The 13,149-nt window shown below is 36.2% G+C and overlaps 1 protein-coding gene across 2 annotated transcripts in view; it reads left to right on the forward strand.

Moving 5' to 3' along the window:
• The window catches only part of LOC111504788 (uncharacterized), a 90,210-nt gene that overhangs the window by 58,601 nt on the left and 18,460 nt on the right, over positions 1-13,149 (forward strand). For both annotated transcript variants that reach the window (XM_074177472.1, XM_074177471.1), the window contains exon 3: positions 9,989-10,124. In XM_074177472.1, the coding sequence (XP_074033573.1) occupies positions 9,989-10,124 (136 nt within the window). The remainder of the gene's footprint in view (positions 1-9,988; positions 10,125-13,149) is intronic.

Raw genomic sequence — 13,149 nt, forward strand, 5'->3', positions numbered from 1 at the left:
AATAAAATAAGGAGAATAGCAGCGATAGTGAGTTTGAAAATGTGTCCAATTAAATAGCCAATGCAGCAGTTGCTACAGCAAAATTATTGCATAAAAAATCAAAGCCCAGGTACTAAAACGTTCATGATTTGTTCACAAAATGGATGCATGCATATGAAGAAATGCAAACTATTTTTGGTGATGTATTTCTGGCTTATTTGGCACAAGAATCTGTCACATCCTTCACCTTGCGGAGCATGTATTCTATGTTGGAAAGTACCATTTAAGTGAAAAAAAAAACATCAAAATAGCCGCTTTCCCGAAGGTAACGGCATTTCTTGTAAGAAAAATTATTGATTGTAGAGTAAATAAATTATTAGGATGATTCCCTCCGTCCCATTCTCTTCTGCATCTCACTATTGCCATCATCCATTTCGCTTATAAATACTCGAGGGTATAACTGTGGCAACCCCGGAAACCGGAGGCACAAGATCACTCATTTGTTTTATATAGGTCATCCTCAACTTTATGCCTCTGGAGAGAAGGATCTATGTGAGAGTGGTGGAAGAGTACACGCGTGCTATCGGTATGGAATTCGGGATAGACAAATGTGCAATGGTCCATCTCAAAAGAGGACGATGCGAGGACTATGAAGAGGATGTGCAGCTTGTAGATGGAAGCATCCACACCATCTGGATACCGGAAAGACGTATACTTACCTTGGGGTGGAACAACACCACTCACACGAGGTAACAGCAGTGAAGAACAAACACCCGCAGATTTTGCCCTCAGAACTGTCGTGGAAGAACAAATTGTTGCGAAAAATATGCTTGTTGTTCCAATCTTACTCTACTCGTTTGGAGAAGTTAATTGGACTCGAGAGGAACTGTATCAACTCGACGTAAAGACCCGAAAAATGATGCATCTCTATAGGAGTTTGCATCCCAAATCGTCCGTTCCACGGTTGTGCTTCCCCTGTCAATAGGGAGACCGTGGACTTTTGAGTTTGGAGTGTCTACATGACAGAATGGTACTGGATGGAGCCTGTAAAGTCGTCAGGAGTTCGGTTTTCTTTCTCTGTATGGTCCGCGACTATGAAAGCACAGGAGATGAAGAATTTCTCTTCACGGCAGCTGCCTGATCAGCTTATGAACTCGGTTTAGTTTTCGACATTGAACGAGGTGATCACAACTCTGTCACCGAGTTTTAACCCATTCAGTAAAAGGCTCATATAAAAGGGGCAGAGATCACCTCACTCCTGCGGCCACACAAGGATAAACCAATGCATGGGGTCTTCTTCAAGAAAAGCGAACGTCAGGCGCTCATCAAAACGCCTGATGTTCGCTTTCCTCAGGTCTAGTGAGCTGAAGTCGGAAACTGAGGGTTCCATCATGACCTCCAACCTTAGTCTATCGCAGTTGCGTGATTATTATGGAGGTTTCTAACACAAGGTGCAGTGCCTGCCGTGAGGCGTCCAGCATATGCGGTCTCGGCTATATGCATCGACATAACGCGGCTCTAGAGTGCTTTATTACCACCTACGGCACTCTTACGGCATTGACGAGGTACCGTTGTTGTCCTACGATCCGGGAAATATTGAATTCGTTGTGGGGAACAAGATGTGCCGAATTTATTGGAACCATTCGTTCCTCACCCTCAGGCTCATACAAGCAAATGAGCCTGATGTAGTCCTTCTCGACCATCAGAGTTTTCAGCTACTGGCGAAACAAATATCGTCCGGAAGGAGGAGGAAAAAGCGTATGAAATATTGAGATTTTCTTCTTCAAACTCCGCAGACTCTATCCAGGCTACTCTGTCAAGAAGGTAGTTCTGATTATTGGAGTCCTTGATGAAATGATGTACTCTCTACTCTCGAATCTCAATATCTTACCGACTTGCCGCATTAAGGCAGAAATCTTAGCCGGACAGATGCAGAAGGCAGTCATTCTTGCCTCACTGCGCTTGCTCAGGGCACATGATTCTCGGACCCAATGATCACTCACCTCACGGTATGGGGAGTGGTCATTGGTTGATAATGCTGGCGCGCCCTTCCAAATGTATCGGGGCTTCGGAGAATAGGGCCTGACCAGCAAAAACTTAGGTTGAAGAAATAATAATAATGTTCTTCATTTAGTGAAGATGGTTCACAAAAAACAATGATAAGTATGTATTAAACATCACATAAAAGAACTAATATTTGTCACATATTCACCTGAATGAATCAGTATACACAAATTCAGGGACTGTTTGTGGTAAAATCTCTTCTTCAAATAGATACTAAATAATTAATATATTCAGTGCTGAAGGTCATTTTAACAAAATATTACAATTGTAGGGCATGAAAATATCAACCTATATCACTCATGTAGCAACAATTATTCAGTTAGCTGGTGCGTTTAGACGAAAGGAACTAACAAACATGTCAATTTATCTAATGAACGACAAATGATACATGTTGCCTGTGAAAATATCAGATCAAAAAACACATACTGAGAGAACTTTTTTGTAATTGGGCAAGAAAAGCTGCTGTTATATAGGTAGCCATCTCATACTCCACATAACAGTATATTTGTGAATTCCAAAAAAAGGAAATGTACGTTTCAACCTGTTGGTATCCACAGGCTGGTTGAAGCGGAGATGATTCTGCAACCGTGTTAGGAATCACACGTTAAAAAGTAAGACCCCGTTAGTCCTTAGCTCGCACAAGTTTCTCATCTTCTGAGAGTTGTCGTTCGTATGGGGGCGACAGCTGATTAACGGAAAAACAGATTTCAAACAGATTTTTAAACAGTTATGATAATCTCGGATTGAGAATCGCAGTATTTTCAAATTCACCCAATCCTTAAAATCAAACAGGGAGTCAATATATGTCGCTGATGGGTATATCGTCAATTCACTTACAAATAAAATTCAAATTGACGCACCAATCAAAAATCATCAGTTGAAAATAATAAAAGCGAACTGGAAACTTTACCTTCTTGTTCTGTCTATAACAAGAGATATTCAAATATACCGATCATTTCAAATAAATTGAATCCTTTCAATATTAGCAATTGCTCGAATTTCCACATGAATATCAATATTGGTAATAATTGGAATGTTCCTTTTGTAACCCATTTTCTGTTCGAATTTCAATATTCAATACAAATATGAATTGAAATGTTCGTATTGTTCCACAAAGGAAAGGACTCGCTTACGACTCGTCCTAGAAATTTGTCTACTCGTCCAAAATACAGTATTATCCGGGCTTGTAACGTAAATCACTATTCATCCCATTATGGTGATTCTGAATCAATACATTCTGAGGCTATCATCTCTGGAAAATATTACTGAAGTTCAGTCCTAACACCAAACCGTTATTTTTTTTTAACACCTAGACACGTGTTCATGACCAAGTGATCAAGAGAGAGATTAGACTGAATCACTTACAATATTGTCCTTATTTATACCCTAGATACCTCTGCTAGGAACCTGCATCTCAATTGTATTAAATTAATTTCACATATTGCCTCATCTACTAGTCTTAAATTAATTTTGAAATAATGCCGTACCTAACTGTCACGTGAATCTGATAATGAAATATTGTTTCAACAAGCTATATAATACTTATGATGCACTGTTCGGAACCTTTGGTGTAGTAATGAATATTCGTGGAGTTTTTTTCCAACACCAAATCGTTATTTTTAACACCTCGACACGCGTTTCGATCACCAAGTGATCATCTTCAAAGAGGAAGATTAAAACTAGAAACTGATGCGGGCTAACCCTATTTGTGCTATATAGGTATCCCATACAGATAAACCATCCAGGCGTACCACCCATACAGGTATACCAACCTAAATTAATTTTACAATTTTGCCTTATCTATTATTTTACAATATATGTTTATATAAAACAATTTTCAGCTATATAAAAATTAATTTCACAATATTGCCTATCCAAATTCATTTTTGCAATGTGTCCTTATGTAGTAATTAGTAAACCCAACAACATTATTTTATTTCAACAAGCTATATAGTATGCTTTCTGGTCTAGGTCCGTCATCGTTATTCATAATATTATTGTGTTAACTTATTTTTACAGTCTCATAGGCTTCTAGTTGCCTGTTGTTGTTAACTTGTCTAACTAATCTTAATGAACTGAAGTCTATGGAATGGTTTTGTTGCAAAATATGATGGGCGACTGCTGATTTTTCAGGTCTTCCATATTTTAAGTGTGCTATGTGTTCCTTATATCTTACCTTAATAGATCTTTTTGTCTCTCCATAATATTTTGCATCGCAGTCAATTTCGTAAATTTCAGACTTTTCCGAATTCTCGAATTTGTCTTTTGGACTCTCCAAAAGGCTCTGTAGTGTATGTCTTGTTTCAAAAACCACCTTCATACCTAGTTCTTTCATGAAGTTCCTCGTATATTGGTGGTATGGAACTGAGATGTATTTATCTTGGTTTTTGTCCTTTCTGAAAGTCGAGATTTCGTTCATTCTTAACCTAAACTTCTTCTTCCTTATTAAGTCATCTAAAATACCCCTCGAGTAACCGTTAGTGGCTGCTATTTCCTGTATTGTACGTCTTTCTTTTGTGAATCTATCATGTGTTAGAGGGAAAGTCAAAAGACGATGCACTAAAAAATACAACCCTGCACGTTTGTGATGTCCACAGTGATGTGAACTGTACGTGCTTGTTTCTTTTCTGAATATATAGTATTCTAACCTTTCATATTGGCTCCTCATTACCAAAACGTCAAGAAATGGTAGTTGTCCCTTATTTTCTAACTCATACGTGAATTTTATTGATGGGCATCTATTAATTAAAATGAAAACAAAGTCGTCAATATTCGATTTTTTCGTATCGAATATCGCGAAAATATCATCCACATACCTTAGCCAAATCCTAGGAAAATACTTTGACTTTTCTTTACTTTCCATTTCGAATCTGCTCATGAACAGGTCTGCCAGGTAGGGGGACAATGGGTTTCCCATGGCCGTTACTTCCTGTTGTTCATGAAAGCAACCTTCTACCTGGAACCGATTTTGTTCCATACACAAATTAGTGAGAGAAACGAATTCATCGATTTCGATTATTTTTCTCCAGTAATTCCCTGAGGTATTGCAAGGTCTGCGGAATTGGGAATTATTGGAATTATACATTTGCCTCGTTAAAAAGAGTATTTGTTTTATTCTAGAGTTCTGTTGAATATCGTAGCAACAAACATGAAGTTGACGGTCACCTAAAAAAATACAAATCCATGTAAATTTTACAAATACACTTCAATTTGATAAAAAATACTCCAAACTGATTCGATTGTGGCTACTTCAAATACATATTGAATCAAAATAACTAAGCAACTAAGCAAAATAACTAAGCAACTTTTCTCTTCAACATATTTCTATATTTTTTTAAATAACTCTTGAACGAACTCCATATTTTTCGGCCTAACCTGTATGGTATTTGTCATAAAGCCATTTCAAGTACACTTGGTATAGTTTTGGAACATGCACCAACTTTTGTCAAGAATAAAATTTTCTGAGAAATCGATCGAGAAAAAAAAGTTTCCTATTTGTTGCACACTTAGTGGACCACACTGAATATTTTTCTTGGTTTCCGTATTTTCTAAACGTCGAAATTTCGTTCATTCTCAACCTTAGGTTGAATAGTATTCATTAATACACCAAAAGATCTAAATAGTGCATTACAAGATATGATCTTTCATAGAAGAATGGTGAAAGTTTTGTCGAGGTTAGGAACAGAAAACGTGAATTTTCTGCTGATTTTCTCCTCTATTTTGTTTTGTTTTATAGTTTGAAGAAACAGGCACACACATATACCAAAATTAAAATACCTGAGATAGTAAAAACTTTACCTTTCATATAAAATCATTTACACGATACGTGTGATCCAACTTTCAATTCAGCTATTGGCAATAATTGCATATAGTTTCAACAGAACAGTGGCTTTATCGGGGACTATGAAATCATGACAGAAAATTCGAGCTCAGAATGTAAATATTGAAAGCTCATTTCCCGAAGAAACAGACCCGATCATAAATGACAGTATGTCGTTACCAAAGACTGTCGAGAAAATATTCAAATTGACATCATATCATCCGTTATGCTAACGAGTTGATACTATAAGAAAACACCCCGTTCTAGTGTCTCACAACGTAATTGAAAATTCCTTCGAAAATTTCGTTCAATTTGGTGCAAATTGCATCTTCTTGTCGAAGAATGCCGCTAAAGACAGTTCAGAAATTTGCATATTCAGGTTTCCGCATGAAGTTATTCTATTAAGTGCACTGAAGTTTGCTAAACTTTCAGTTAAGTAAGCAGTTCGGGTGGAGTCTTAACCTTTCTTCATCGTATTAGCAGCATCATATGTTCAATATCCGCGGGATAACTTCTTCCAAAATGGATTTACCGGCAACGGGTTGTATGTGGTGATTTCATATAGAAGCACGAAGAATTGAAAATATACATGGATTGTTCAAAAAACAAAGTAAATTTTCAAAAGTCGCGGGCTAGTTACAGTCGATAAGCATTTATTTATGTTGGTGCACTCATCTAGAACATATGTTCACAATTTCAGCTCTTTAGTATGTATGTATGTATGTATGTATGTATGTATGTATATTAGTGTTTTTGCGTGCTTACAGTTGTTGAATCACTGAAGATTAAATCCATTTGGAAAAACATTCTCAGGAAGTTCATTCCACATAAACACCTTTCTCCAAAAGAAAGAGTTCTTAAACAGTGAAGTTCGTGATGTACTGAGTTGAACCTCATAACGATGTGCAGCTACAGTCCATCGCGTATTTTCGATATGTAAAGCTCTTGGTGGAAACAAATGTGCCAAGTCACTTGAACACTTTCCGTGAAAGTATCTACAGAAGAGAGATAAATCTCCAACCTTCGAAGGATGTCTGATCTGAGCTTTATAAAGCATCACAAGTTGCTGTGGTGTGTACAGTTTTCTGGATCAGAACAGTGGCCCAAGCCTTTCGTTCAAATCAAAGTTCTTGAACATGACAAAACTGAAAATATAACCTCTCAATAATAAAAAACTAAATTCGTACCTGTCAAGGGAACATTGGGACGACACTCTTGCTATTAACGAAACACAACAAGCTTTCTACTACTCCATCTAATACAAAGGGATGGTACTGAAGAGCCTTGAGGCAAGTGTCTTAAGGCGAAACATCGGTGTATACTAGTGAGGGTGACAGTGTTCCATGTGAGTGCAATTTATTACCATTCATTCAAAGTAGAACTCATGTGAATGATATCTGATTCTTATTCCACAACAAATGTTTGAAATACAAACTGAGTAGAGAAAAGTATCTTCTGTATATTTCAGTGTTCATATAGAAGTATTTGTTTCGAAAGAATTTTTTTCTTTCGTGTAATTCAATGTTTATATGAAAGTAGCTATTTCAGGAGGACTTTCTTTCAGTGTGTGTCTGAAAGTTACTTCTTTGCATGATCTACACATCCATGTATAGAGTTACTTATTTTCAAATTGATTACTTCCTTCCTTTCTTTGGAAGACTCTCTCATCCCTTTTTTGGTATTAGATGGAGTAGTAGAAAGCCAAAAACTTTCTTTCCCAAAAATTAATCACTCCTTAAAACATAACCCCTTCAATTCAAATAACAAGCTTATGATTCCTTCATCATTAAATTAAAAATCACGAACTCTGCAACTAAAATTACTCCTAATACATTAAAAAATAAAAAGAAAGTGAAACCATGGATAACTATGATGACATTAATTAACTCCATTAAGCATAGGGATATGTTGAAATAAAGAATATAATCACACTATTCATTTGAGTTGGAAAATGAGCATAAATCTTATAGAAATAAACTTAATGACCTACTGAGAAAAACCAAAAATTACTTTTATACAAACAAAATGCATGAAGTAAAAGAAAACTATAAAAAAATATGGGAAGTAATAAAATAATATATTTACTGACGAGAATAACACAATCATCACAGAAAATAATACAAAAGCAGCTTTTTTCAACAATTTCTTCACTAATGTGGGTAAAAAAATGTCAGAAATGTACTTCACCTGGGGAATTTTTAAATGATATTGCAGTGCAATCCACTTTGTTTCTAGAGCCCGTGACTGTGAATGAAATAATTTGCTTAATCTCACAACTGAAAAATAAGTGTACTCCCGGTCCAGACCAAATTTCTTCTGAAACCATAAAAGCCATAACAAAGCACATTTTGGAACCTTCAGTACATATTATGAATTTATGCTACTCAACAGGTAATATTCCACAGCAATGGAAAGAGTCTATAGTTACACCTATTTTCAAATCAGGTAACCCTAGTTTACTACATAGTTACAGACCAATATCTCAAATTCATAATTTTGCATAATTATTTTAACAATCTCTCAAAAAAAACTCTTCTCATTTTTTGAGAAAAATAACATCATCAACAATAGACAATTTGGATTTATTGAAAATTTCAATACCGAAATTGCTATGAATGACCTTCTTCATAAAATTATTACTGACATTGGCAGATCTTCCAAATGTCTGACAATATTTATAGACATAGCGAAGGCCTTTCACACAATATCACATAATGAACTTATAGTAAAACTTCAGAACTACGGTATAAGAGGGCAGGCACTGGATCTAATGGTAAACTATCTCTCCAACAGATCGCAGAAAGTTAAAGTAGGAGATGCAGTAAGTGAATCACCTAATATCACTGTTGGTGTTCCACAGGGGACAGTACTGGGCCCAATACTGTTCCTAGTGTACATCAACAACTTAGCTAGGATTCAAGATTCTCAAGGACGTCTTGTTTGCTATGCTGATGATACGGTTATGGTTTTTATAGAAAAAACTTGGGACCAAGCTTACTATACTGCTGAAAACGGCGTCAAATAAGTTGAAAAGTGGATGGTCTATCATCTCTTGAGCCTAAACATGAAGAAAACTAAATACATGGCATTCTCTCCAACCGACCTTGGTCAACCAACTACAGGGGCTATGAAGTTACATAATCACGTATGTATGGAACCACTAGTTTGCACATGACCATGTCTAGAGAGAAATGAATCTATTAAATACCTTGGAGTCATTGTTGACAAACACCTTAGATGGCACGAACATATTACTTACGTCACAAAAAGGGTAAGATCACTTATGAATAGATTCTACACTCTTCGATATCTATTAAACAAAAAAAAAGTGATAACCCTTCATACTTCTATGGTAGAATCGGTTATGAGATACTGCCTTCTCTTTATTCAACAATAAAAAATATACACAGAGCACAAAACACAATTGTAAAAATAGTTCTGAAGAAAAACAGAAACTATTCTACCAATCTTTTGTAGAAGGAAACAAAAATATTAAATGTAAGATCTCTTCACATTTATCGTTGCTTAATGTGGTCCCAAATGAATTGTCAAAACTTTGTGCTACAAAATTTCCGAACAACAATAGTTGTTACAAATACACAATTTAAAGTTCCCTTAATGCATAAAACTTTGACTCAAAAGTCAGTTTATTTTTATGGACCCAAATTATATAACCTTCTCCCTAATAATATAAAAGAACTAAAAAGCGCCATAAGATTAAAAAAAAGTACAAAAAATGTTTAATTTCCAATATATTCTAAGTAAACAAAAATCTCCTAATCGCTAACCCTCTGAACAAGTAGAACGGACACATTCTATGTATAACTAATCTTATCTCTGCTCCACGGTATATTGTTAGAATAGGAATATGATCCTTCAAAGATAACTTTCAGAAGACAGGCATTGAGTTGCCTAACTGAAACTATAACTGGAGAAATCATATTAAACAAAATGTAAAAAAAATATAAAACAAAATGTACATGTGTAAAAATGTATTTCCAGTTACCTGAATTGAATAAATTGAATTGAATAATGTAGATCGAATAGTGCACTCACGACAGTGGTTGGCTCCACGTTGAGAAATCATTTTGCTGTCGTACCACAGATAATTTTTTTCATTTTCAGGTTCATAATTCGAACTCAACTCAAGTGGTATTGAGAGACATCGATTTCATTGTGTCAGGAAACTTTAGCTGTGAAGTAACTTCGGATGGTCCACAGTTTCTGACGGGAATTGATACAAAAGTCATGTCGGTTGTACGTAAGTATTCCAATTCACTTTCAACTTAAAAACCTTGAAGGCTAATGATTGTACCATGATGACTTGAAATTCTCGCATCAATTTTAATAAAATCTGTTTCAAACTCTCGCTTTTCGAAAAAAAAATGAATATTGTGAGAGAGTGGATATTGCAAAAATTTAAATCAATGAGCGCCAATTAATTTCTATTGTTGTTTTTATTTTATTTTTGAAAAAAAAATTGAAAGTTCAGTTACATGTATAAAATAGGAACAATACTAAATCGATATATCGATATCGATTTGTCGGTATCAATATCGACATTGACATCGGAATCGACATCGAACTCGAAATCGATATTGATATCGACATCAGAATCGACATCGATATCAAAATTCATATCAACATCGTCAAATCCATTTGGAAAAACGTTCTCAAGAAGTTTCTTCCACATAAAGGCAGTTCTCCGTAGTTATTAAACAGTAAAGCTCGAGGTTTACTCAGTTGAACCTCAAAACGATTAGCAGCCACAGTCCGTCGCGTATTTCTCATATGTACCGCTCTTGGTGGAATCAAATCTCCAACCTTCCTTCGATGTTCCAGACTATTAAGTTTGCAAGTGATGTCCGCGTATCCAAACAGGCGGATGGCTCTTTTCTGGATGGAATCCAGCAGCTTCAGGATATGCTTAGGGCCGGAGCTCCATAGATGAGAACAATACTCCAAAGAAGGTCTGATCTGAGCATTAGAAATCATCAAAAGCTGTGGAGCTGTGAACAGTTTTCTGGTTCGGAACACTGTTCCAAGCTTTCGAAAAGCAATCTCCGCAATTCCAGACAGCCACAACCACAACCAGACAACCACAAAACAACGCCAGAAATAACAAAGTCCGAAAATCTCGAAATCCCAGGATGGACGCAAAAATTGCTGCAAGATAATACGGATCACACACCACCTTATTAATCAAACTCCATAATCTAGAGCAGGGGACTCCAAACTTTGAAGCCTTCGGGCCATAATGATTTTTTCAGTTTGTTCCAAGGGCCAGTTTCTGAAGTTATGTATTTCTAGACTAGGATAGTCGCAAAGTGCGTGACCTAAGCAAACTTACGCTTTTTTTGCATTTCAATTATTATTGTGTATTGTGACACTTAACGACATCTAGTGGTAAGTATTTACTATCTTTTTCAGCTACCCGCTAGGTGGCATTAAGCATAATTAAATATTTGGAATTACCGCGTTGGTTCGAGAAAGACCTGGTTCTAGCTAGTGTATTCCGATCACCTCGAGATGGCAGTAATAATTGCATATAAGAAAGCTAGCGGCGCAACTGCGAGTTAGTCTGCGTAGGAAAGGCGAAGGAAGCGGAATTGTCTATTGTGAAATAAAGTAACACCCGCCAATGAAAGTATTTTGATTTGACTTATTGTTTTTATGTGTGATTTGTTAGTATGGAAAAGAAGCGAAAAATCGACAGTGAATGCAGAAAGTTCCAAGAAAAATGGAACTTTCAGTATTTTGTGATTTAGTCCAGCAATAAGGCGCTTTGTTTAATTTGTAATAAAAACATAGCTGTACTCAAAGACTATAACATTAAACGACACTATGAATAGTGTGAAAGTTACTCCAAGTATACAGGAAGTTTGAGGAGGGAAAAATTTGAACCTTTGAAACGCGGACTCAAATCGCCGCAATCTTTGTGTACCAAAGCGAATACTGAACAAGACTCTGCAACTCGCGCCAGGTTTCGTGTGGCTCTTGAAATCGGAAGACGTGGCAAACCATTCACCGATGGAGACATGATAAAAGAATGCTTGATTGCAGTAGCCGAAGAAATATGCCCCGAAAAGGTTTGTCAGCGAACACCGTTGCTCGGAGGGTGCAAGACATCACAGAAAATATATCATCTCAACTGTCTGACAAAAATGGACATCATGAGTGGTTTTCTCTAGCATTGGATGAGTCAACGGATGTATCAGATACTGCTCAGGTGTTGATTTTTATTCGCGGAGTAAATGAAAGCTATGAAGTGTATGAAGAACTTTTTGATATTGATAGTATTCACGGCACGACAACTGGGGCAGATATTTTTAGGGGAGTTACAAATGCCATTAATAAAAAGAACCTCCGATGAAGAAATTTAAAATCTATATCAACTGATGGAGGCAAACATATGTATGGTAAAAATAAAGGAGTAGTTGCACTTGTGTCAAAGACTGTAGAAAATGATGGTGGTTCAAAACCATTAGTCTTACATTGTATTATTCATCAACAGTCCTTGTGCGGAAAATGTTTGGATATGTCTGAAGTTCTAAAACCAGTCATATCAGTTGTTAACTTCATCAGATCCACTGGGCTGAATCACCTACTATTCCGTGAGTTTATTCAACAGATTGGAGGAAATGATTTACCATATCATACTGCCGTACGCTGGCTTAGTTGCGGAAAAGTCCTTGAGCGCTTTTTTGAACTTCGAGCAGAGATCTAAATTTTTTTAAATGGGAAGCAGCGCCCTTTTGCCGATTCAGAAAATAGTGAATGGATCTGGAAGTCAGCCTTCTATGTCGATTTGACAAATCATATGAATGAACTGAATTTGAGATTGCAAGAAGAAAATCAGCTTCTTCCTAATTTATACACCAATATCGAATCCTTCAGGCAGAAAATAATACTATTTCAATCGCAATTACGTAAAAAATGTTTCACACATTTTGAAACATGTGAAATATTCAGCCACACTACAGAGACTGAATTTCCCGTCAATTTTGCAATCGAAACTTTGGGTGCTTTGAAGATAAATTTTGATACCCGTTTTTCAGATTTTGATGTCATTGCGAATGAAATTAAGCTTTTCCGAAATCCTTTTGATTCTGACATTGAAACCCTGGCTCCGGAAGTCCAAATGGAAATTATTGATTTACGGTGCAGTGATATGCTTGAGAACAAATATCAAAATTCATCTTTGTTGGAATAAGAGTCTTTCACTGGAACAATTTGATTATTTGCATAAATTTGTTCGTGGGTCATTTTCTGTTTTTGGTACTACT

Source organism: Leptinotarsa decemlineata, unplaced genomic scaffold (assembly GCF_025532065.1).
Source record: "Leptinotarsa decemlineata unplaced genomic scaffold, Ldec_3_MD MMD2_tig00002974_RagTag_RagTag, whole genome shotgun sequence".
NCBI classification, from domain to species: Eukaryota; Metazoa; Arthropoda; class Insecta; order Coleoptera; family Chrysomelidae; genus Leptinotarsa; species Leptinotarsa decemlineata.